This window comes from Camellia sinensis, chromosome 13 (genome assembly GCF_055761805.1).
Source record: "Camellia sinensis isolate YWXY chromosome 13, ASM5576180v1, whole genome shotgun sequence".
Classification (NCBI taxonomy): domain Eukaryota; kingdom Viridiplantae; phylum Streptophyta; class Magnoliopsida; order Ericales; family Theaceae; genus Camellia; species Camellia sinensis.
This window is the reverse complement of record NC_138973.1, coordinates 112672345-112699114: the sequence shown is the minus strand read 5'-3', so window position 1 is coordinate 112699114 and position 26770 is coordinate 112672345. Positions and strand designations below refer to the sequence as shown.

At 36.3% G+C, this 26770-nt stretch overlaps 2 protein-coding genes and 1 long non-coding RNA gene across 11 annotated transcripts; 2 read left to right on the top strand and 1 right to left on the bottom strand.

Annotated features, from left to right (window-relative positions):
• Positions 1 to 1258: 1258 nt before the first annotated feature.
• Positions 1259 to 2744, top strand: LOC145806385 (uncharacterized). Of its 2 annotated transcripts, none has more exons than XR_014349413.1 (3): positions 1259 to 1616; positions 1742 to 1783; positions 2448 to 2744. It is a non-coding gene; the product is annotated as an uncharacterized LOC145806385 (long non-coding RNA). The 2 variants fall into 2 exon arrangements; XR_014349412.1 differs by having other exon boundaries at positions 2444 to 2744.
• Positions 2745 to 3288: 544 nt separating this feature from the next.
• On the top strand, positions 3289 to 13070 carry LOC145806383 (uncharacterized). 8 transcript variants are annotated; one of them, XM_082903204.1, is made up of 8 exons: positions 3289 to 3929; positions 10092 to 10245; positions 10462 to 10520; positions 11166 to 11221; positions 11751 to 11799; positions 12067 to 12163; positions 12253 to 12327; positions 12885 to 13070. In XM_082903204.1, exons 2-7 carry the CDS (start codon positions 10228 to 10230, stop codon positions 12265 to 12267), a joined length of 294 nt encoding a protein of 97 aa, XP_082759330.1. In that variant the 5' UTR covers positions 3289 to 3929; positions 10092 to 10227; the 3' UTR covers positions 12268 to 12327; positions 12885 to 13070. The 8 variants fall into 8 exon arrangements, 4 of the variants coding, with proteins under 4 accessions (XP_082759330.1, XP_082759331.1, XP_082759328.1 ...); XM_082903205.1 differs by lacking the exon at positions 12885 to 13070 and having other exon boundaries at positions 12067 to 12133; positions 12253 to 12790; XR_014349410.1 differs by lacking the exons at positions 11166 to 11221; positions 12885 to 13070 and having other exon boundaries at positions 12067 to 12133; positions 12253 to 12788.
• Positions 13071 to 19546: 6476 nt separating this feature from the next.
• LOC114260783 (uncharacterized) lies at positions 19547 to 20998 on the bottom strand. The gene is made up of 4 exons (XM_028200972.2): positions 20384 to 20998; positions 20248 to 20314; positions 19876 to 20028; positions 19547 to 19581 (listed from the first exon to the last, which is right to left on the bottom strand). The coding sequence occupies exons 1-4, from the start codon at positions 20996 to 20998 to the stop codon at positions 19547 to 19549; spliced, it is 870 nt and encodes a 289-aa protein (XP_028056773.2).
• Positions 20999 to 26770: the final 5772 nt, after the last annotated feature.

The window sequence follows — 26770 nt, the reverse complement described above, 5'->3', positions numbered from 1 at the left end:
CATTCCACCGCCACCACTACTTCTACTGTCGCCACTTCACCTCTACGACTACCATTACTACTACCATCGCCACCACTCCACTACCACCACTACCACTACTGCCACTACTACTACCATTACCTCTCCTTCACCCCTGCCACTCCATCTACACTACCACTACCACAACTTCACCACTAATATTTTTTGCCATCACCACCACCACCACCACTATCATCTCTTATCCACCACCTCCACCACTAATGTCGCTCCCTTTCCTCTACCACAAAAAAATAGTTCAAGATTTTTACTAACCAAAAAAAATAGGCCGTAGAAAAATATTTTTCATTGACCACAGAAAATAAACTTTTATTTTAGTGGAAAATATTTTTCATTAAAATATTACCTCTACTTCTACCAAATAAAAAATAATAATAATATTTTTTTAATTAAAATAAAAATGAAACAAATAAATTTTCAATCTTAGTAACTAAAAAAAAATGAAATTTTTTTCATTAACTACAAAAAAAAATTATTTTAACAAAAAATAAAATTTTTTAACGACAGCAACCCGTGTCACCAAAAAAAAAAAAAAAGAATTAAACGATATTATTTTATTGTTTAAATTTTATTTGTGACCTCCCAAAAAAAAATTTTTAATTTTTTTTTTATCCACCCCCCGTCTCCCTTTCTTTTTTTTTTTCATTCCCGCTTTTTTTTTGCTATCCCCCCCACCCCCCGGGCGCAAAACCAAAATCCCTAATCTCAACATCACTGTCTCTCTTACTCTCTCGTTTCTGCACCGATCACCCTCTCACTCTCTCGTTGTTCATCTCATCGCACCGATCATCATCGCACAGCCGATCTACCACCACAACAAAAAAGGTCTTTAGTGACGAAAACGCATGACGAAAAATAATTTCGTCTCTAAATATACATGTTTTAGAGATAAAAGTAAGATTTCGTCTCCAATTATAATATTTTCAGAGAGAAAAACTAAATTTCGTTATCAAATACTTAAAATCAATAAAACAATAGGTGACGAAAATTTTATTCGTCTCTATATTTTATTTTTCGTGGCAAAAAAATTCCCGCCCTTGTAAAATTTCAGGGAATATTTGGGTGCCATTTCAGAGACGAAAATTTTCGTCACCATTGTACAAAATTTTTTGCAAGGAAATAATTCCGTCTCCTATAATTTTATTATATAAAATGACGTCGTTTTTTGCGACAACTTTTTCTTCCCGTCACAAATAGTTTTTTTTTTTTTTTTGGTGTTAAAAAAAAAGGGGCTCCTTCTGAAACCCTTGGTGCCCAAAATTCCCAAATTTCATCAAATCCCCCTCTGATTTTTCTTTTCCCCCCTATCTCATTTTCACGCTCAACTCTCTCTCTGTCTCTCTCTCTCTCCATCTACATCTTCCATCTTCGGGAGACTCAGAATCACCTCTTTATTTGCTAGTAGGTAAAACCCCTCATCTCTCTCCATGATTTTCACCCTTGCATAGCTGTTCTCTTACGATTTGTAGTTCTCTCTTTCTCTCTCTCACAATCGCTTGTCTGCACAAACATTTGTCAACCGTCGAGTTTCTGCAGTTTGCCATTGCTGTGACCATCGTCGCTTCATTCTGGCTCAGTAGGTTTGTCTGCTCTTTCTCTGTATCTCACTCCTCATCTGCTTCTCTGTCCCAATTTCTTAACTGAACTCTGTTTGTCTATCTGCTTTGTATTTTTTTCGATTTTCATTTTTTTTTTTGTTGTCAAGGGTTTCTGGAATCTATATTCAATTGTTGCACCATAATTCAAGGTATACAATCTGATTTTGAATTAGTGTTACCAAATAATTTTAAAGCCATTCAAAATTTTCAACTATGGTTTTGTATCTCCATATCCAATGGATTTTTTATTTCTGATTCTATATCTAAAATTAGTTTATAAACTCTCTCAATATGGAAGAATAAAGAACAAAAAGTGAAGAATAAGGAATAAAACCCTTCAAAGTTTCAAAACCCTAACCCTAACTTAATTTAATCTAAGGATATATCATCTACTTCCTTATGTTGGCAAATTTGAATTGCTTGAAATCTTGTGGGATACAAGGCAATAATTCTCACTTCTTTTCTTTTCAAGGAATGTTGATAGAACATTGCCTTGGAATTAATTAGGTTTTGCAAAGAAGTTGAGAAAGAGCTGTTAATTATAGGGAGTTAATTTATGCCCATACTAGTTCAAAAAAATAAAATAAAAAAATCATGCCCATACAAAAATTTACCAATAAAAGGTAATGAATTGAAGGTTGTTTTATAAATTTGGTTTTTATTTTGAGAAGAACCACAATCTGATTTTTATTTTATTTTTTTTAAATTAGGTTTCTTTTGGTTGTGTTTATATACGTATGCATATATATATATATATATAACTATCTATAAAAGAAGCAAAACTTGAGTCTAACAACAGTTCATCTAAGAAAGAGGAAATTGCGAAATCACCCTCATTGAAGATTGCTAGGGAAGCTATGATGACACTGGCTGACCTCTATTCTGTGCTTCTCCAGCAAGCTCTTCATCAATTTCAGCCACCTGTGCCCTTACAGATTAGGTGGTGTGCTTTTCACCCAAGCTTGTTTCTCAAGTCGTGAGATATTAAGAGGTGTAAATTGTTTAATTTGTTTTCTGCAAATTACTCTCAAGTTTATCAAAGAAATTGTTCAATTTCTTACAATGAATGTTCGTTTGAGTGTTGTATCTTCTTTTATTCTGCAGTTTGCATTTGGGCTGAACTATGTATGCTTTTTTCTTTCACAAACCAGCTGCAAATCCAAACAATCTGGTATGTAATTTTTTGGTTTGCTGTTTCTTTGTCTTCTATGGAGATGTCAATACTTGATTTCTATGCTTTTGTATTAGATTGATGCTTGTTATTACCCCAATTCTATTTAATATTTGGCTCAGCCTATGTATTGTCATTGTTTTGTTGTTTTGCTGGAATTTTATCTTCTGCTCACCATGTATTTGATAATATGCCTAAACCAATAATAACATACTTTCATTGATTGTTTACTGTTATTGATTAGGAAAAACAACTTATTGTTTATTAGTTTGTTTTCCTTGTCTGCAATATTTCTTACCACTCTTAATCAACAATATGATATCATTGGACTTTCCCTTTTGGTTCAAAATTTTAACCGATTTTCAATAAACCTTTATTAACTACTTAATCTAATCAATACAATGACTAAGTTCAATGTTTCTTGCAGAGATGGGCCTGCTTAAATGCCTAGGCCAAGTCTAACAAAATTGTGCAGGTACTCTGAGACCGGACCTTATTATTCTCATCTCTTTGGAGTTTTTATTATCTGCTCTGTTTTTATTATGGATGGGGTGCTTCTATTTACACCCGAAAAGCAATTCTTTACACCCCCCATTTAACCATGTACACTCAAAATCAGAAACACTAACCTTTATATATCATTTTTATTTTTCTGTTAATATTTTTAAAAATATTTTAATAACAATTTAAACTGATATCCTTTCTGAAAACTGTCTGGAAACTGATATCCTTTCTGAAAATTGTCTATAAATAGATGAACTATTGTTCCCTCAAAACATTCACTTCTTTTGAATATTGCATCACATGTTCACATGCAAAGATCTACAATATATAAAAAAATAAATAAAAAAGAAAAGAGTAAAAGATCTACAAGATTGATGATAAGACATGAAATTGATATAAGTATGATAGATTTGCTGCATCTTATACATAATTTGTCAAGACCTGCTCAAGGCATGTTGTTCTGTTGGTTGTTTGATTGGATTATATTATTGACTAATAACTATAAATATCTTGATCATGTGCACAGGTGGCGAGTGTGTTTTTGGGTATCTGCCATTCCTGCTGCAGTACTTGCTGTTTTAATGGAATTCTGTGCAGAGAGTCCTCATTGGCTTTTTAAGGTTAGTTGCTCTCGTGTGTCCACCACATTTAGTTTCTTGTGCTTGAATGCAATATTGATACTCCATATTGCATAAGGCTCTTGACAAATTTGATTTGTATTGATCTAGACATAAATCCATTCCAAATCCAAATTTGGTTATCTATGCTATAGGGGAGTGTAACAAGCCCGCGGGGGACCTCGCTACAGCTCGGACTCGACTTTTGTAGTCACGGTTCTAAGTCTGAACCAAAGAGTCCAAATCCGGCAAATCGTTTTGAGAAAAAAAAAACAGATTTTTGAAAGAAGTGCCAAACATGGACTGCTTTGCCAGATACAGAGTCGCCACCTAAATATTTTATTTTGGGAAATTTAGGAAACCCTGACTCGGTGCCAAAGGCCACGTGTCCGTCATCACCAAAGTTGCCTCGGCTCGGGAACTTGGGTACGATTGGGGAAGGTCACTTCGTGAGCACCCCCGCTCGCCCGATCAAAGATCGGCCTCTACTAACCGTGATATCTATTTTTGAAAACTTTGTGTGTTCTTATTCCAGTTATTAGCCTAGGTTACTATGTGATGCACACAGCATATAAGTATAGACTGGGTCGCCCGAATTGGAACAAAACATTTCATGCTTGTTTATTTGAAAATGGTTTGATGATGCTACTCGCAAGTAGGCTAAGACGTGGATTTGTCACCCTCGGGTGGGCTTAGAAAAATGTGATTTTGCCACTATCTAGTGGGCTTAAAACTCACAGTCAATGATTTGTTCCAATTTAAACAACCCGACCTTCACCCACAGGCATTCAGGCAGTTATATCACATAAGCACATAGCCTCATGGTAAGCATGCTATTCATGGCATTCACTCACACGCATGCAAGGATGCTAAAGTATAGAACTTACCGAGTACTCCAAGCCAAAACAAAAACTGTATTAGAAATCATGCATGACCCTAAGTATACAGAAATGCCTAATGCAACACATGCAAAATGCAACTATAGCAGGCTCGGCTATTCTAAACATGGCATATGGAATGCTACAGCTAACATGTATTCAATTTGGAATTGAAAGTACAATGCAGTTAGTATGATGCGCCGAGCCCGGTGCGTGCAAAACAGATGAATGAATGCAAACATGCTATCATACTGTATGCTAATTGAAATATGCCCTAATCTAACCATCAAAAGCGGATAAATAAAAGGGAGAAAGACGTGGGGTTGGAAGACATACATCACACACACGCACACTTATTACAGTTATGCCCTCGCACAGAGGGTCCGAAAAAAATAATACAGTCCCAAATAAAAGAATATTACAGTCCAAAAATATTACAAAATCCTAATTAATTAATGGATTAACTAAGAAAACAAGTAAAACTGGCGTGCAAGCCAGGGACTGCCTTGCTTCTGATGGATGATGCATGTCCGGATTGTCTTGCGCGGAAATCCACCGGAATGCCCCAATTAGCCTCTGTTTACACCTGTTCTTGAAATGCGTGCCGAGCCCCAAAAAGTTGCTGATTCTTCGTTTTGCTGCAACAAAGAGCAGGAAAGGGGCATAGCAATGTATTTGCACAGATATATGCATGTCTCGATCCTCGTGCCACCAATCATGCATACCGAGGCATGATGGCCGAGGAGTCGAAATGCACAACTCAATATAGGATGAATGCACATGAAACTACAGCTAAAACCTAACTCCATCATGGATAATCCGGAGTGTCGGTGACTGGGGAATTGAGACACATTCCGTCACTCGGAGTACGAAATGTACCTCGTTTCCCGTGCCCGGGCTAACTCCTATCCCGGATACGATGCGATATGCATGACATGCATGAAATGCAACTAAGATACAATCCTAACATACACAATGCTATGGAAATGACATGCCTCGAAATACGTGCACACGGGCGCGTAAACCGAGAAAATGACAGAATGCGATCTAAGATACAACCTAGTATGCACTATGCTATGAAAATGAGATGCCTCGAAATGCGTGCACACGGGCACGCAAACCGAGATGCCTCAAAATGCGTGCACACAGGCACGCAAATCGAGAAAATACAGAATGCAATGAAAAAGAGGTGCCTCGAAATGCGTGCACGCGGGCACGCAAACCGAGAAAATGATATGTGTCTCGAAATGCGTGCACGCGGGCACGCAAACCGAGGAGATGATATGTGTCTCGAAATGCGTGCACGCGGGCATGCAAATCGAGGCGATGATATGTGTCTCGAAATGCGTGCACGGGGCACGCAAACCGAGGCGATGATATGTGTCTCGAAATACGTGCACGGGGGCACGCAAACCGAGGCGATGATATGTGTCTCGAAATGCGTGCACGGGGGCACGCAAACCGAGGCGATGACGAAATGCGATGGAATGACATGAAAACATGATATGGACTTATACCAACATGAGTGAGCCTTAGCCACACTCACATAGGATGCCGGTGGCATAAAATGAAGTACCTCGAAATGCGTGCACACGGGCACGCAAACCGAGGCGATGCAAAAGCGATGCGAATGACATAGAAAATGCAACATGGACTTATACTAACATGAGAGAGCCTCAGCCACACTCACATAAGATGCCGATGGCAGAAAATGAAGTGCCTCGAAATGCGTGCACACTGGCACGCAAACCGAGGCGATGCTAAAATGATGCGAATGACATGGAAAATGCAACATGGACTTATACTAACATGAGAGAGCCTCAGCCACACTCACATAAGATGCCGATGGCAGAAAATGAAGTGTCTCGAAATGCGTGCACACTGGCACGCAAACCGAGGCGATGCTAAAATGATGCGAATGACATGGAAAATGCAACATGGACTTATACTAACATGAGAGAGCCTCAGCCACACTCACATAAGATGCCGGCGGATAAAAATGAGGTGCCTCGAAATGCGTGCACACGGGCACGCAAACCGAGGCAATGATAAAATGTGATGCAACATGGCAAAAATGATATGCAAGCATGCTAATGGAATTCCAGCAACAAAACAAGGGGAAAAAAGCCCCAAGATGAGGCGAAATGACATGAAATGCAAGGAAATGTCCCGAAATGCAACATTAGGCACCCGAAATGACCTATAGCTATGCTAAACATGCACAATATGGACATGCAATGCAAAGACAAAAGCTATACAGTCCCAAAAGATGCACTTTCACAGTTATAAACATGGCCAAACAGCAAGCATAGTTAAGGGAAAAATAGCATGCAAGAAAAGGGGCCAAAAGAGGGGTAATGAAGCAAGTGGTATAAGAAAAACCCAAACTGAAAAATTTCCTTCTACAACACTGAAGAGGGACCAAAAATATGAATATTTACAGTATATGGTAGATCTCAAATCAGTATACAAACATGATAGAAATGTGATGCAAAATAAGGCTCAACAATGGCTATAACATGAAGTATACAAAATATTCACCAAAAAGAAAAAAAGTGTGAATGAAACATGAAGTATAGGCCAAAATAAGACCACTTTCAGTTCGGACCAAGGTCCAAAAACAGAAGCAAAGAGGGTTGCCAATTTATGCAAAAATGGGGCCAAATAAGGGATATAACTACAAGTGACACATGGAGACACCAAATAATGTTGAGCCCTTCTCCAATGTTGAAGAGGGGCTCAAAATAAGCCTAATATCAGTTTACAACATGCTCGAAAATAAATTGCTCATGGGTCAAAAATAGCATGCAAAACTATGACATACAAGGGGGTCAATGAAGCAAGTGTGTTATGGAGGGCTCAAACAGGGTTGAGCCCTTAATGAAAAGTGAAGATGAGCTCAAAATATGACCCTTTTCAGTTAGGGCCGGAGCTTGAAACCAAAAAGAAGTGGGGCTTAGAAATAGATCAAGAAAAAGGGTCAAAAGGGTAAAAGTGTTACTTACCCTTGAAGATTCAAACTTTTGTTGCTTCTTGGATGGATTTGCAGCTTCTTTAACCTTCAAGAATCCTTCCTTGTTGCTGGAAATGAGATGGTGGTGGTAGAGCTTGGTGGTGTAGAAGGAATGATGGTTAGGGACTTAGGGTTTTTTGAAGAATTGAGAAGGAAGAAGATGGAGTTGGCTATGGAAGCTTGAAGGAGAGTTTTTCTAACCCTTGCAAAGGAGGCCACCAGCTGGTTATAAGGATCAAAAAGGGGGTGTAAAGGTGGGGGAAAAGGAGGGTAAAACTCCCCCACAAAATATCCCCCGGATACAGGAAATATCTGGGGGATATTGCCCCACAGCTGTAAAGTACACAGTGCAAGGAAGCAGGCCGGCCTCACACTTTTACTGGAGGTGGCCGGCCGGCCACACCCCCTAGCTGGCCGGCTAGGGGTCAAAAGGGTCAAGGTGATTTTCTGGCCGGCCAACTACTGGAGAGGTACCCCTATGTGTGTACAACACAACCATGTAGTTGAAATTCCAAGAAAGTGGGCCCAAGGGGTTCAACAATGGCTCGGAAAGAGGGGGTCAAAAGGGTCAAGTTGACTTACTGGCCGGCCATGAACTTTTAGGGGCCTCTCATGTGTGTACATCACAGATATGTGGTTGAAAGTTCAAGAAAAAGGGTCCAAGGGGTTCAACATTAGCCCGGAAGAAAGGGGTCAAAAGGGTCAGGTGACCTTAATGGCCGGCCACCAACTTTTAGGGGCCTCCCAGGTGTGTAGATCACAGATATCTGGTTGAAAGTTGGCAACACTAACCCTAGGGTGTTCAACATTAGCCCGGAAGTTGGAAAAACGGGCGCCGGGAGGCTCCGGAGGAGAGATAACTGGTTGCTGCAACAATTGCTGGCCTCCCACCCTTCAGTGACCTTCCCTGTGATAAAACAGAGGTACCTGCCAAAAATGAACGAAAACCGTTGCAAAACGAATGTTCGGGAGCCAAAACACGCAGTTCGGGATCCCAAAAATGGGCTGTTAAGCACCGAAAGTGGCGTTCGGCCACGAAGTGGGTTTCTCAGACCCCAGTGTCCCTCAAAAGGGAGAAAATAAGATGTATGCCAAAAATCAGAGCAAACGGAGATGGTTAGGCGGTCCCGAACCGAGGCACACGGCCTGACGGCTCCGAAGACCGGGAACCGGGCTCCGAAATGGGCAAAATGGCCTACGGCCACCAAACGTAGCCCACGGCCACTGAGAGATGGTCTATGGGACCTCTCCCTCCCCTCAGGAAAAGAAACAGAGAAAACCGAGTCTGGTTCGCAAACCGAGGCAAGGCACCGAAGAAGGTCCGGAAGTCCGGAGGCGGGGCTCGCAGCCGCGACTCTGAAACTTTTGAACGAGCACATTATGCAATATCACCAAGTGCTCAACTGGTGACGTCTGAGTCTCAAGGTCGGTCAAAAATGGGGTGTCTACAGGGAGCAACATAATGTGTTCCTACTGACTTATGCGCCCATACCTTACATTCATGATACCAACTGCTGCGCATAAATCTATTATAGATAATATATTTAATCTGATCTTCATGTAGAATGGAATTTGATTTGCAAGTGATTAAATTTCATGATCTGTATCTGGACTTGAATAACTAGTTTAGTAGTCTGTTCAATATATAACTATTCTCGGATTAGGATTCTATTAGGATTGGGTTCTGAGGTGGGCTTTAAACAGCACTATGTTGAGACATTGCACAATTATTTTTTACCTCAGACTGCCTTCCATAGAAATATTATTTTTTGTGCTTGCATACTATGTATAACTTGACTCAAATGTTCCATGAAGAGCTGAAATATCTGCAGAATGCAGTGTTTAGAGATATTCAATTGTAAACATATTCCACTATTTTTTTTGTTGTTTTAAGTCCTATGAACTTGTTTTAGGTAACTAAATCCTTTGAATTTGTTCCATTTTGGTAAATGAAAATTGGGTTTTGAATCTTTAGCACAATTGAAATATTCAGAATAGATCCAGAACTTAATTGATTTCTGTCTTTAATGTTTTCAATCCCTGTGAGTTTCTTGCTTTCCACTCTTGACCTTTGATCTGCTCGGTGCAATTGTTCATTTCCCCTTGAAGATGCTTCTTTCCTTTCTCCAATCAGTTACAATTTTGAATCAAATTGCTGATCAATTACCATGATTCCACTTTGGTGCATTATTACTTTTTCTTAGAGCTCAAAAATATTTCATTGTCCCTTTCTTCATTGATTTTCACTTAAAATTGCTGCTTGGCTTAGCTCAGAGAGGAAGAATTGCTGAAGCTGAGATTGAATTTGAGAAGCTTTTAGGAGGATCACATTTCAAATCTGCAGTGTCAGAGTTGTCAAAATCGGACGGAGGGGATGAGGCAGATGCTGTAAAATTTTCAGAATTATTCTATGGCCGCCACTTTAAAGGTACATATGCTCATTAATTACACTATCATTTTTTTAAAAATTTATTTTATTTTATTTTATAATTATCATTTGTTCAGCATGATGTTTATTTGTTTCCTTTTTAAATGATATATTAATCACTTCTTTTCCAGTTGTTTGTATTGGGTCTACCCTTTTTGCTTTGCAACAATTATCTGGTATAAATGCTGTGTTCTATTTCTCTTCTGCCGTCTTTAGAAGTGTAGGAGTACCTTCAGACATTGCAAACATATGTGTCGGAATTGCAAATTTATCAGGTAATGTGTCTTTACTCTCAAGTATCTCATGCATTTTAAAACTCTAGTTAACTATTTCTTTATCAGTTTTTTTTTGGTTACTTATGTAGGATCAGTTATTGCTATGATTTTAATGGATAAACTAGGAAGGATCAGTTATTACTTATGAGTGAACACAAATAATACTCAAGTTTGTAGTCAATGTTTCTAGTGACCTTCAGCAATTCGTGATATAAATCCCCTTGTTTATGTCAAGTTCTTCTTTAGCCATCCTATAATTTTTAATAATTTTAGAATTATACATATCATTCATGGCTCTGTTAACATTTGTTGTTATGCATCAGGGGTTTTGTCTAGTTCTACTCTGTGATGCTTATTCCCATTTTTTTATTTGTTACCTTCCCCAAGTAAGTATGTGAGATTTAGTTAACTAACTCCAAAATCCTATTTGTTCAGAATGATGAATAAATTATGGGCTCGTTTTATCGAGTATAGACCTTAATCTTGTTCGAGAATTTTCATCAGCGTTGGATATCACAACTTTCATCTTATTTTTTAATTGACTTTATTGTATTTTCTAGATGGATGATGATCATTATTCAGAATATGTTGTTTCTAGCATTTCAATATCTAATGATTATCTTATGAAAATCCTGATAATGGAAGGGACTCAGTTTATTGGTGTGTTTTTGTCGGGACTTCTTGTAAAAGAAGGCCACCAGGTATCAACCCTTCTCTTTACATTTTAACATTTACATGTACTGATTTTCTTTTCCTAATTGTTTTAACTTTCTTAACCATCTTTTCCACCTTATGGTGTGCAATTAAAATTGGGTTGACAAATTCCTACACAGATTTATATTTGATGACGTCTTTGACTTTTTAATAAACAAGTTTCATCTATCAATTAGTCAATTCAATGGAGCTATTATTGACAATGATACTTGGAATCCATTAATAAACAGAGGCATATTCTTATGTTCACTTCATTTAAATTATTTGATGTACTAATTACGCATCATATATCTAATCTTATCTACCAACCTAAAATTCGAATGAAAATATGTGCATATGACTCTTTCTGTTTGAACCTGTTTGTTTTTTATTTTGAAAATATGTTCATATATATATATTGTAGATCTATAAATAACACAATAAGTAGTTCACATTTTTGTTCTATTGGCCTGCACATTGTCATGGATGCAGTTTTTTTATAGGTTGATTCTTCATCTTCTTCTTCATTTTTTGCAGATTTCTGCTACTTTGAAGACATCGATTGGTTAATTCACTCTCTATCAAGGTATTTCTCTATCCTTCAAGTAGTATTGAGTTTTTAATACAGATTGTAGCCAAAAATTAGTTTTAATGTTGAATTAATAAAATTAATTTAACTTATTCCGTTTGACTTTTGTTTACTTCATCCTTTTGATGTGAATTTTAATTATAGGTATTTCTCGATCTGTTTGATGTGAATTTTAATTGACTTCTGTTTACTTCATCCTTTTGATGTGAATTTTAATTATAGGTATTTCTCGATCCGTTTGATGTGAATTTTAATCTAACTTAGGTTTGTTAAGGGAACCAGACCATATATGTTCCCTGTTCTGTGTTGGCTAGAACATCTTGGGGGAGAGGTGAAGATCCTTGACAAGGATCTGATATTGGTTAAACTTCACTCATTTCCTCACCTGCAGAATTTTCTTCTTCAAGCTATGTCTCTTAACTGTTATCTCCATTTTTTTGTTTGCCCCAGGTATGCATTAGATGATATTGGTTCTGGATCTCATGTGCATCTCAGTTTGTGTCAGAGTTGAACCCATATGAATAGGTAGTTTGGTACTAACAGAGAAGTATGCATTTTTACCAGTTCTGTTAAAATATCTTGTCTACATAGAATTATTTTTTAAGCATGCAGTTATATTTGGAAATTTGATGGGTGTACTATTGATCTTGAGGAAAACCTTTCACGGTGATGTTTCCATCGATGGGTGTACCAATTTGTAATTATTCAGGCTATGTGGTTTCTGCTTTTAAGACCAATAAGCTTTATTGATCCTTATTTGTTTTATAGTTTTTAGTGAGTTATATGTTGATATCATATGATTTTGATTGTCCATATAATACTCCATTTTATCATTTATGTGATCCTTTCTGCATTGTTGCATATTGTCTTCTTTTGTGGTGTTGTTTTACTGATATTTATGTGGAGAATCAAAATAATTATGTCATTTTTGGTGGCTGTGGGGAAAGGATTGGGGGCAGTTTAACAACTGGATAAATTACATTATTTTTTGTGTGATCTAAATGTAAGTTTATAAATTAATTAGTAAGTTTATTCATATGCTTCTGGCGGTTTTTAAATTAATTTGTTTTTTTATTTTTCAGGTCAGAAATTTCTTGGAGAGATGCAAAATATGGTCAAAGAATTCAAGAACTTACTTTTTTCAAGTTTTTTATTTTTTATTTTTTAATGTATGTAATCACAGTTAATTTTTTTTTTATTAATTTCTTTGTATATACTTTTAAACATTTAACTTTCATTTATGAAATATATGATATTATTTCATTCAATATATGATTGTGATTCGAAATATAGTATATAGTGTGTATTACATTATTCAAATGCGCGTGCAAAAATAATATTGATTATTCTTTAAATATGTCAATTTTTTTTATCACAGGTTTTATTAGTTATTAATCACACTTAAAAGGTGTGATCTAAATGTTTTTAATCACACTTAAAAGGTGTGATCTAAAGTCTTTAATCACACTTAAAATGTGTGAACTAAAGTTTTTAATCACACTTAAAAGGTGTGATCTAAATGTTTTTAACCACACTTAAAAGGTGTGATCTAAAGTCTTTAACCACACTTAAAAGGTGTGAACTAAAGTTTTTAATCACACTTAAAAGGTGTGATCTAAATGTTTTTAACCACACTTAAAATGTGTGATCTAAAGTCTTTAATCACACTTAAAAGGTGTGAACTAAAGTTTTTAATCACACTTAAAAGGTGTGATCTAAATGTTTTTAACCACACTTAAAAGGTGTGATCTAAATGTTTTTAATCACACTTAAAAGGTGTGATCTAAATATTATTAATCACACTTAAAAGATGTGATGAAAGCATTTTTTAATGACACTTAAAAAGTGTGATTAAAAATGACCATTTTTAATCACACTCCTAAAGACCACACTTTAATAAAACTTAAAAGGTGTGATTAAAAAACATACATCACACCAAAAAAGTGTGATCTTTATCTATATTTGTAGTAGTGTCAGTTCCAGAATCAGAGCATAGGGAGACCCTCTCTATTCAGGAATCAGAGTGTAATTTAATTCTCTCTATTCTGAAGCAATGAATAAATGGTTAACTTCTAACCAACCTTGTTGGAATTGAGGTTGACCGCTCTGTATAGGCCTAGGACCAACTCCTTAGACGATCTGCAGATTTTGGTTCTGAAGGTTCTGACTGCGGAAACTCTAGTTTGGAGGTCCCTAATGTTGTAGATTCTACGGGTTTTGTAGTCGTCCCTAATTTTGAATGGCCGAAACTCAGGAAGTTGCCCCCTAGTCTTAACGCCCTGCCCCCCTCGTTCAATGTCTTGCTCTCCATGCCCCCCTAGGATTGGGGTTTTGGAAGAAGAGACCTGAAAAACTACTGGAGGTTACTGTTCATCGACAACTGTTCTATTCTGCAATGGCATTGAAAATTCCTGTTATGCACAAAACTAAAGCTTGTCTCCCAAAGTCACCGTCATATTGGCAATTGCTTGCATCAGATCCATCTAGGATTTCCTCATCTCGTGTAGTAGAACGGCCAAAGAGTGAGAGAGTTCCATAGAAAGCTGCATATTAGTTGAGATAAGGCAATGTCTCAAATTTTCTATCATATCCTAGAAACCTTCAAAAGTGTGTTGTGCTGCCAATGGCTTGGAATCGCTTGATCACATACTATTAGGAGGGGACACTACTCTTGATTGACCCACAACATCTTTTTCTCTCGCTTTACCAACCATAATGAATGTTTGGTAAAGATGGTACCCAATGTCCTACCAGGCATACCAAAATTTGTTCGCACTTAGAAATTCCTGTTGCCACTTAAGAAATCCTACAGGTGTGAACACAAAAAATCTTGTTGATTAAATGAGGGTGTGCCAGGACTTGTTAACCTAGTTCAAGGTGTAGGAATTGTTGAACATTTCTGATTTCTAACACATAGAAATAACTGTGTGCGGTTAAGAGGAACAGCCACTGGTTCGGATATTACCTCAATGAAGAGGACTTTTAACAAATTTATAGGTGTCAAAGATAATTAGACTAAAATTGTGACTTGCATCGATTGAGAATGAAGTATGATTGATAATCTAAGGTAACTAAGTTATGAAACTAAAGGAACTAAGTTATGAAGCTATGATAAAGAAGTTATAAAGCTAAGGTAAGATAACTAAGCTATGGAGCTAAGATAAATAAGCTATGAAACTAAGATGTATTGAAAGACATATATTAACAGACTCTTGGTCGAGTGTTTAGTCGGGGACCCTTTCAAATGTTGCACTTGGAGCCCTTTATATAGTGTTGAGGAAGCCCCTAATTATGCTCAACTGCCAGAAACGTGGCAACTTTTCCTGATGACATGTGTCCATGATCCTTAGGTTGATTCCCCAAGAGTACGAATAGTTTTTATCCTCAAAGGCTAGTGCTTATCTCCATCACTTTGACTTGGTCCATTGAGCTTCCATAGGCTGCCACGTATCACTCAAGAATCAAACTTAAATTTATTTTGCATAGTTTAGGGAAAAGGCTCATTTGGATGGGTTTTCAAAGCCTCTTCATTTATCATGTGTGCTTATCCATACAAACCCTCAATCCCAATCTTGCATGATTTTGGGAATTAATTCAGTTCCTATATTGTTGCCTTCTTGTTAATTTTGTCAAATCTTCAAATCCCATGTAATTTTCATCCATAGCAACCATTTAGTAACAAACTAGGAGATACGACACTAAAATAGGAGATGTGCCTCAACAACCTTATAACTATTAGGAACAGTTAAGGCTCATCTCATCAAATCAACCAAATCTAAATTAATTAATTAATCAACCTAATGACTTGGCTAATTTAATTAATTAAAATAAATCAATTTTAGACGCCATTTCATTTAAACTTGGTGGTGGGACTCATAAAATCTTTGACTATCTTTCATTGCCACGTGGCATCAAAAATTGAAAGAATTGCCACGTGACAATTTTTGCCAAAAATGGTACAAAAACTCGACCAAACAAATAGCTAGATTCATTGCACTGAATCCTAGGCCCGTAAGTCCCATCATGGGTCTCATTTCAATGATCCAAACCATTCACTTTTAGTATTCTCCGTATATATCATTCATAAAAAAAATTAAATCAATTCAATAATCATATCATTTTCATTTTATGATGTTTTTATTGCATTTGTCACTGAAAAATTGAATGACAAGTATTTTTTTAAAATAGACTGTTCATTTTTTAAAAACAACACAATAAAATAAAAATATTAAAATTATCTGATCAACTTAATTTATTTCATAAATGATATACATAGAGGATTTTAAAAAATAAATAGATCGAATTATTGAAACGAATCTCGCGACTAGCCCCACGAATTTGAACAATTGAGAGAAACTTTTTATATAACACGACATCACATATGTGAGACAAATAATAGGTCCAAAAACATGACAGACCTGCCTGTGACATCCACCCATTGTTTATTTTTGTATCTCGTGAAAATCTTTTGTGTGTTTATTCTGAAAAGTTTTGTAAACCAGAAAGTTAAATTTCTCATTAACAATGTGAGGTATAAATACAGATTACAAGAGAGAGCCTTATATGGCTGGATCTCTATCTATGGAAAAAGGATCTCTTTCTATGGAACAACAATAAAATAATCCCTAATTATCTGCTATCTATTTACAAAAGAATATTCATCAAATATAGAAAATCCATATATGGCTAGAGGATCCATAATACATCCCCTCAAGTTGGAGCATGTATGTCAATAATGCCCAACTTGTTGACTAAATGGTGAAATTGAGCTGCACCAAGAGCCTTAGTAAAAATGTTTGCTGGCTGATTGGCAGGAGAAATATGATGTAAACAAAATAGGCCTTGCTGTAATTTATCTCTTTCCAAATGACAATCTATCTCGATGTGTTTAGTGCGTTCATGAAATACTGGATTGTTTGCGATATGTATCGCAACCTTATTGTCACAATACATCATTATCTGCAGAGGGCTAGAAATAGTTAGATCCTTTAGTAAATAATGGAGCCAGTTAATTTCACGACAAGTGGTGGCCATGGATCGGTACTCTGCTTATGCAGAAGAACATGAAACAGTTGTTTTTTTCTTGGATTTACATGAGTTGAGTGAGTCACCCAAGAATATGCAATGACCAGTAATGGATCGTCTGGTGTCTTTGCAACGTGCCCAATCAGAATCACAAAAGGCCCTCAACTGAAGATAGCTGGTTGTGGGGAAAAATAAACCTTGACCAGGAGCCCGCTTGACATACCTAAGTATACGATGGGCTACATGAACATGAGATTGAGTAGGCTTCTTAAGAAATTGACAGAGAGTGTTGACTGCATATGTAATATCTGGCCTTGTAACAGTTAAGTATATCAAACGTTCAATCAATCGGCGATATGGTGTAGCGTCGACAAGAAGAGTGCCATCAGAAGAACCGAGTGTGTGATGGTGTTCCTTTGGAAAATATGTTGGTTTAGTATTGGTTAAACCTGTATCACTAAGAATGGCCAGAGCATATTTTCGTTGAGAGAGGAAAATTCCTTTCTTTGAGCGAGCAACTTCAATGCCCAAGAAGTATTTTAGTAGGACCAGATCCTTGAATTTAAAATCGGAATGCAAGTAGTCCTTCAGGAGTTGAATAGTAGATAAGTCATTTCTAGCAACTCCTCTAGCCATATATGGATTTTCATAAGTATTACGGATCCTCTAGCCATACATGGATTTTCTATATTTGATAAATATTCTTCTATAAATAGATAGCAGATAATTAGGAATTATTTTATTGTTATTCCATAGAAAGAGATCCTTTTTCCATAAATAGAGATCCAGCCATATAAGGCTCTCTCTTGTAATCTGTATTTATACCTCACCTTGTTAATGAGAAATTTAACTTTATGGTTACAAAACTTTTCAGAGAGCTTTAGAGAACTTCAGAAACCATTAGCGAGATGCCTGTTTTAACCCATAAAGAGATTTGTTAAGGCGACAGACTTGAGTATCCCTCGTTTGACCAAAACCAGGAGGTAAGGACATGTAGACCTCTTCAACAAGATCACCATGTAAAAATACGTTATTCACATCAAGCTGATGAAGATGCTAATTATTGATAGAGGCAAGACGAAGCAGGAGACGGACAATAACTAACTTTGCAATTGGGGAAAAAGTATCAGTGTAGTCAGGACCTCATTGCTAAACGTAGCGTTTTGCAATGAGACGAGCTTTGTAGCGTTCAATGGAGCCATCTGGCTGGTATTTGATACAATAAACCTATTTGCATCCAAAGCGCTTTTTTCCGGGTAGAAGGGCAGTGATAGTCCAAGTGTTATTAGTTTCAAGTGCCAATATTTTAGCCCACATGGCCTCCCGCCACTTAGGATCATTTACAGCCTGATGATAAAATTGGGGCTCAAGGGAAGTTGTTAGAGAACTAACAAAAGCTGTATGGGAAACAGATAAACAAGCATATGATAAAGAATGTGTAAGAGGATTAGGAGTGTGTACCTTTGTGACCATAGCGGAATCAGAAGATAAGGATGAGCGACACGGTAAGCTTGTGCTAATTAGATAATCCTGCAAATAGGCTGGTTGTTTAGTGGGTCAAGAGGACCTGGCATGAATAGAAATGTGTGGATGGATATTGGTGATGGATAAGGGAAAAGGTGCATCCAGGAGAGGTGGTAAAGAGGTAGGTGCACTAGACTGGGATGAAGGAGGGACTACTGGCTTAAGCCCAGTAAGGAGTACTGGCTCAAGCCCAATTGGGTGTAATGGCGCGAGCCTTGTGGAAGTAGGCATGATTGATGAGGGCAAAGATGCTGTAGGTGATGGAGTAGCATAAGGAAACGTATTTTCATGGAAAATAACATCTCGAGAGGTAAAAATAATGTGATTAGTGAGGTCAAAGACACGGTAAGCCTTCTGGCCAAAAGGATACCCCAAGAAAATGCATCGTTTTGCTTGAGCATCAAATTTTGTGCGGGAATGGGCAAGTGTTGATGCAAAGCAGAGACAACCAAAAATCCTAAGATGGGCATATGCTGGAGTTTTGTGATAAAGTTTCTCATAGGGAGACAGTCCAAACAACAGAGGACTTGGCATTCGATTAATGAGGTAAGTGGCAGTTTGGAGTGCTTCCCCCTAAAAGTGTTTTGGCAAAGATGCCTGGAATAGAAGAGCCCTAGCAACGTTCAACAAGTGACGATGTTTATGGTCAACTATGCCGTTTTGTTGAGGGGTATCAATGCAACTAGTTTGGTGAACAATGCCTTGAAGACAGTAAAATTGAGTCATATCAAATTCAAGAACATTATCACTTCGAATAATTTTAACTTTTGTGTCAAATTGAGTTGCAACAAAGTCAATGAAGGTCTGAAAATGTGTGAGAGTTTCAGATTTTTGTCGCATTAAGTAAACCCAAGTGCAACATGTGAAGTCATCAACAATAGTGAGAAAATAATGCGCCCCAAAAAGTGATGCAATACGATAAGCACGCTAAATATCAACATGTAAAAGTTGGAAAGGAGCAACAGTGGAAATAGTACTTAATGGATATGAGATGCGACATTGTTTTGCCAAGGGACAAACCAAACATAAGGAATTTTCAGAAATAACAACATTAGAAACAGAAGAGAGAGAATTTAAAACTTTATTTAATGGGTGTCCCAAACGCTTATGCCAAATAAGGGAGTCCGCTGTAGTGACTAATGATACGGATGGTGATGGTAAAGGATGATCGAGGTAATACAAGCCATCATGTAATCTACCCATCCCAATCATCTTCCTCGAATAGTGGTCCTGAATAACACAAGAATCAGAGGAAAAAGTGAGAAAACAATGATTGTCAAAATCAATTTGCTAATAGAGATGAGATTATAGTAAAACAAAGGTACACATATCACATTTTTTAGGAGTAAACATGATGATAAACGAATGGTGCCAATGTGAGAAACGGCCTTAACTGAGCCATCAGGTAATGTGATTGAATAAGAGAAGACATGGAAAATAAAGATAGAGAGTTTACCATGTGATCATTAGCACCTGTATCAAGTATCCAAAGGGGTTGAAAAGAAGTGAAGCAAAAGGAGTTACCTAGCAAGTGAGAAGTAGAAACCTGGCTACCTGCTGGTATGGGCGGTGTTATGAAAGAGAGGAGTTGGCAGTATTGATCAGGAGTAAATGTGAAACCAGGCGTATTGGACTCAAGTGGGTAGGAGCCAATGGTGGCAACAGGGGTAGCATGTACTGTTACAACAACATGAACAGGCAGAGCTACAACGTATGGAGCTGCTGCGAAATTTGCTCAAGCTCTGGGTGGACGTGGTGGCTGTCTATACAATTTGTGCCCAATAGGATAGCCATGGATTTGATAATAGGAAGAGATAGTGTGTCCCGGATAATCACATTTTGTGCACCAAGGTCTGCCAAAGGATTTTGGCGAAGCTAAGGAGGAACTAGGCCTACTTTTTGCAGCGAAGGCAACGATATTTGAGGAGCGAAGGGTAGATAAAAGAGACCTTTGGGTTTCATCCTGTGAAATCAAAGCAAACATCTTATTCAAAGATGGAAGAGGATCCATGAGAAGAATCTATCTGCGAACTTGAGAATAGTCATCAATAAGGCCCATCAAAAATTTAGTAGAACAGTGGCGGACTTGAATGTATTGGACAGCTTTCATGGCACCGCACGTACAGGCGGGAGGCGAGGTCAGAACATCAAGTTCATTCCAAAGACCTTTATGCTTCATAAAATAATCAGCAACGGAGAGACCATTCTGTTGGACGAAAAAAATGGCATGACCAAGTTGATAAAGGTGAGGTGAATTGCTTTGGGAAAAACATTCCTTCAGGTTGATCCACCATTGGTTAGTTGAGGCCGATGGAACGATACTATGGCAAAGATCAGTGGATAGGCTATTGATGAGCCCGAAAATCACCATGTGATTACATTGCAACCACTGATGGTAGTCGGCTGCAGCTTGAGTCGGTGCGGATATAGAAACATCAATGAGACCAATTTTATTATTGGCAGAGAGAGCAAGGAATACGGATTGACTCCATGTCCGATAATTATCCTCGGTGAGGGGATGAAGAATGAGAGAGACGCTTGGTTGATCAGAGGGGTGGAGATAGAGAGAGTGAGATGGATAGTCATGTGGTTTCATCGATTGGATGAAAAGACTGGAATTGGTGGAAGCCAAAGTTGTAGATGCCATTAGAAAAACGGTGGTTGGAAAATTGTTTGTAGAATAGAAAAAGGAGAACCATAGTTACTTCTCTGATACCATGAAAAGTTTTGTAACCAGAAAGTTAAATTTCTCATTAACAATGTGAGGTATAAATACAAATTACAAGAGAGAGCCTTATATGGCTGGATCTCTATCTATGGAAAAAATGATCTCTTTCTATGGAATAACAATAAAATAATTCCTAATTATCTGCTATCTATTTACAGAAGAATATTCATCAAATATAGAAAATCCATGTATGGCTAGAGGATCCATAATATATTGTAAAGAGAGCTTAAACATTAATTACAATCGACAGCCAAGATTTTGTTTTGGTACCATCATTAAATGGAAAAATCTTAATTATCTATCTACTTGCCAAAAAGATGATTGCATAGTTGTTTGGAAATTTTGAGTTGTTATATTGGCCTTGTCTAGATGGTTAGTTATTTGGTTTTTTAACTATTTTTGCCTAGTTAAAAAAGTTATGTTTGAAGTGTTGGTTGAATATTTTTTTTTTTTTTTTTTGTAATTGATTTGATAGTTATGAGAGAAAATTTGAAATAATTATGGCTTAGATGTAATATTTTGTCTTACTAACTATTTTAGTCTATTTTGCCTTTTAGTAAACTATTTTATGTAAGAATATAGGATCTATATACAAGAGACATGGACTTTATTTTTGGCAGAGAGGGCAAGGAACATGGTGCGGATATAGATCCGTCAATGAGACCAATTTTATTTTTGGCAAAGAGGGTAAGGAAAATGGATTGACTCTATGTTCGATAATTATCCCTGATGAGGGGATGAAGAACGACAAAGACGCCTGGTTGATCAGAGGGGTGGAGATAGAGAGAGTGAGATGGATAGTCATGTGGTTTCATCAGATTGGATGAAAGACTAGAATCAGTGGAAGCTGAAGTTGTAGAAGCCATTAGAAAAACGGTGGTTAGAAAATTGTTTGCAGAATAGAAGAAGGAGAACCATAGTTACTGCTTGATACCATGAAAAGTTTTGCAACCAGAAAGTTAAGTTTCTCATTAGCAATGTGAGGTATAATACATATTATAAGAGAGAGCCTTATATGGTTGGATCTCTATCTATGGAAAAAAAGATCTCTTTCTATGGAATAACAATAAAATAATTCCTAATTATCTGCTATCTATTTACAGAAGAATATTCATCAAATATAGAAAATCCATGCATGGCAAGAGGATCCGTAATATATTGTAAGGGGAGCATAAACATTAATTACGGTTGACAGACACAATTTTTTTTTGGTAGCATCATTAAATGGAAAAATCTTAATTATCTACCTACTTGTCAAAAATTTATTTGCATAGTTGTTTGGAAATTTTGAGTTGTTATATTTGCCTTGTTTGGATTGTTAGTTAATTGGTTTTTTTAATTATTTTTGCCTAGTTAAAAAAGTTATGTTTCAAAAGTTGGTTGATTTTTTATTTTTATTTTTTTGTAATTGATTTGATAGTTGTGAGAGAAAAATTGAAATAATTGTGGGTTAGATGTGATATTTTATCATATTAACTATTTTAGTTTGTTTTGCCTTTTAGTAAACTATTTTATGTATGAATATAGGCTCTGTATACTAGAAACATGGATTTTATTTTTGGCAGAGAGGGCAAGGAACATGGTGCGGATTTAGATCCGTCAATCAGACCAATTTTATTTTTGGCAGAGAGAGCAAGGAACATGGATTGACTCCATGTTCGATAATTATCCCCGGTGAGAGGATGAAGAACGAGAGAGACGACTTGTTGATCAGATGGGTGGAGATATAGAGAGTTAGAAGGATAGTCACGTGGTTTCATCAGATTGTATAAACGACTAGAATCGGTGGAAGCCAAAGTTGTTGAAGGCATTACAAAAATGGTGGTTCGAAAATTGTTTGCATAATAGAAGAAGGAGAACCATAGTTACTGCTCTGATACCATGAAAAGTTTTGTAACCAGAAAGTTAGATTTCTCATTAACAATGTGAGGTATAAATACAGATTACCAGAGAGAACTTTATATGGCTGGATCTCTATCTACGGAAAAAAGGATCTTTTTCTATGGAATAACAATAAAATAATTCCTAATTATCTACGATCTATTTACCAAAGAATATTCGTCAAATATAAAAAAATCCATGTATAGCTAGAGGATCTGTAATATATTGTAAGGAGAGCTTAAACATTAATTACAGTCGATAGCGAAGATTTTGTTCTGGTACCATCATTAAATGGAAAAATCTTAATTACCTGTCTACTTGTTAAAAAGTTGATTGCATAGTTGTTTGGAAATTTTGAGTTGTTATATTGGCCTTGTTTGGATAGTTAGTTATTTGGTTTTTTAATTATTTTTGCCTAGTTAAAAAAGTTATGTTTGAAAAGTTGGTTTTTTTTTTTTTTGTAATTGATTTGATAGTTGTGAGAAAAAAATTGAAATAATTATGGGTTAGATGTAATATTTTGTATTATTAACTATTTTAGTCTATTTTTCCATTTAGTAAACTATTTTATGTAAGAATATAGGATCTATACACAAGAAACGCGGATTTTATTTTTGGCGGAGAGGGCAAGGAACGTGGTGCAGATATAGATCTGTCAATGAGACCCATTTTATTTTTGGTGGAGAGAGCAAGGAACATGGATTGACTCTATGTCCAATAATTATCCCCGGTGAGGGGATGAAGAACGAGAGAGATGCCTGATTGATCAGAGGGGTGGACATATAGAGAGTTAGATGGATAGTCACGTGGCTTCATTAGATTGGATGAAAGACTAGAATTGGTGGAAGCCGAAGTTGTCGAAGGCATTACAAAAATGGTGGTTGGAATATTGTTTTCGTAACATAAAAAGGAGAACCATAGTTACTTCTTTGATACCATGAAAAGTTTTGTAACCAGAAAGTTAAATTTCTCATTAACAATGTGAGGTATAAATACAAATTACCAGAGAGAGCCTTATATAGCTGAATCTCAATCTACGGAAAAAAAGGACTTTTTCTATGGAATAACAATAAAATAATTCGTAATTATCTGCGATCTATTTACAAAAGGATATTCATCAAATATAGAAAATCCATGTGTGGCTAGAGGATCCGTAATATATTGTAAGGAGAGCCTAAACATTAATTACAGTCGACAACCAAGATTTTGTTTTGGTACCATCATTAAATAGAAATATCTTAATTACCTATCTACTTGTCAAACAGTTGATTGCATAGTTGTTTTGGATTTTTGCCTAGTTAACAAAGTTATGTTTGAAAAGTTGGTTGATTTTTTATTTTATTTTTTTGTAATTGATTTGATATTTATGAGAGAAAAATTGAAATAATTATGGGTTAGATGTAATATTTTGCCTTATTAACTATTTTAGTCTGTTTTGCCTTTTAGTAAACTACTTAATGTAAGAATATAGGATCTATATACTAGAAACATGCAATTTATTTTTGGCAGAGAGGGCAAGGAACATGGTGCAAATATCGATCCGTCAATGTGACCAATTTTATTTTTGGCAGTGAGAGCAAGGAACATGGATTGTCTCCATATCCGACAATTATCCCCGGTGAGGGGATGAAGAACGAGAGAGACACTTGGTTGATCAAAGGGGTGGAGATATAGAGAGTGCGATGGATAGTCGTGTGGTTTCATTAGATTGGATGAAAGACTTGGATTGGTGGAAGCCGAAGTTATAGAAGCCATTAGAAAAACGGTGGTTGGAAAATTGTTTGCAGAATAGAAGAAAAAGAACCATAGTTACTGCTCTGGTACATAGAAAAGTTTTGTAACCAGAAAGTTAAATTTCTCATTAACAATGTGAGGTATAAATATAGATTACCAGAGAGAACCTTATATGGCTGGATCTCTATCTATGGAAAAAAGGATCTCTTTCTATGGAATAACAATAAAATAATTCCTAATTATCTGCTATTTATTTACAGAAGAATATTCATCAACTATAGAAAATCCATGTATGTCTAGAGGATCCGTAATATATTGTAAAGAGAGCTTAAACATTAATTACAGTTGACAGCCAAGATTTTGTTTTTGTACCATCATTAAATGGAAAAATCTTAATTATTTGTCTACTTGTCAAAAAGTTGATTGCATGGTTGTTTGGAAAATTCGAGTTGTCATATTGTCCTTGTTTGGATAGTTAGTTATTTTAGTTAGTTATTTGGTTTTTTAAATTATTTTTGCCTAGCTCAAAAAGTTATGTTTGAAAAGTTGGTTGATTTTTGCTTTCTTGGTTGTAATTGATTTGATAGTTGTGAGAGAAAAATTGAAATAATTATAGATTAGATGCAATATTTTGTCTTATTAACTATTTTAGTCTGTTTTGCCTTTTAGTAAACTATTTTATGTAAGAATATAGGATCTATATACTAGAAACATGGATTTTATTTTTGGCAAAGAGGGCAATGAACATGGTGCGGATATAGATCCGTCAATGAGACCAATTTTATTTTTGGCAGAGAGGGCAAGGAACATGGATTGACTCCATGTCCGATAATTATCTCCGGTGAGGGGATGAAGAACGATAGAGTTGATTAGAGGGGTGGAGATATAGAGAGTGAGATGGATAGTCGTGTGGTTTCATCAGATTGGATGAAAGACCGGAATTGGTGGAAGCCGAAGTTGTAGAAGCCATTAGAAAAATGGTGGTCGGAAAATTGTTAGCAGAATAGAAGAAAGAGAACCATAGTTACTGCTCTGGTACATAGAAAATTTTTGTAACCAGAAAGTTAAATTTCTCATTAACAATGTGAGGTATAAATACAGATTACCAGAGAGAACCTTATATGGCTGGATCTCTATCTATGGAAAAAAGGATCTCTTTCTATGGAATAACAATAAAATAATTCCTAATTAGCTGCTATTTATTTACAGAAGAATATTCATCAAATATAGAAAATCCATGTATGGCTAGAGGATCCGTAATATATTGTAAAGAGAGCTTAAACATTAATTACAGTTGACAGCCAAGATTTTGTTTTGGTACCATCATTAAATGGAAAAATCTTAATTATCTGTCTACTTGTCAAAAAGTTGATTGCATGGTTGTTTGGAAAATTCGAGTTGTCATATTGTCCTTGTTTGGATAGTTAGTTATTTTAGTTAGTTATTTGGTATTTTAAATTATTTTTGCCTAGTTCAAAAAGTTATGTTTGAAAAGTTGGTTGATTTTTGTTTTCTTGGTTGTAATTTATTTGATAGTTGTGAGAGAAAAATTGAAATAATTATAGATTAGATGCAATATTTTGTCTTATTAACTATTTTAGTCTGTTTTGCCTTTTAGTAAACTATTTTATGTAAGAATAAACATGGATTTTATTTTTGGCAAAGAGGGCAAGGAACATGGTGCGGATATAGATCCGTCAATGAGACCAATTTTATTTTTGGCAGAGAGGGCAAGGAACATGGATTGACTCCATGTCCGATAATTATCTCCGGTGAGGGGATGAAGGACGATAGAGTTGATCAGAGGGGTGGAGATATAGAGAGTGAGATGGATAGTCATGTGGTTTCATTAGATTGGATGAAAGACCAAAATTAGTGGAAACCGAAGTTGTAGAAGCCATTACAAAAACGGTGGTCGGAAAATTGTTTGCAGAATAGAAGGTAGGGAACCATAGTTATTGCTCTGATACCATGAAAAGTTTTGTAACTAGAAAGTTAAATTTCTCATTAACAATGTGAGGTATAAATACAGATTACAAGAGAGAGAGCCTTATATGGCTGGATCTCTCTCTATGG

Coding starts and splice junctions, on each gene's coding strand:
- LOC145806383 (XM_082903202.1), top strand. Junction 11,222..11,750: donor TTGTAAAAGAAGGCCACCAG/GTATCAACCCTT, acceptor CATTTTTTGCAG/ATTTCTGCTACTTTGAAGAC. Junction 11,800..12,066: donor TTAATTCACTCTCTATCAAG/GTATTTCTCTAT, acceptor AATCTAACTTAG/GTTTGTTAAGGGAACCAGAC.
- LOC114260783 (XM_028200972.2), bottom strand. CDS start 20,998: ATGGCATCTACAACTTTGGCTTCCACCAATTCCAGTCTTTTCATCCAA. Junction 20,315..20,383: donor TTATTGATGACTATTCTCAA/GTTCGCAGATAG, acceptor TTGATTTCACAG/GATGAAACCCAAAGGTCTCT. Junction 20,029..20,247: donor CGTTGCCTTCGCTGCAAAAA/GTAGGCCTAGTT, acceptor TTGTTGTAACAG/TACATGCTACCCCTGTTGCC.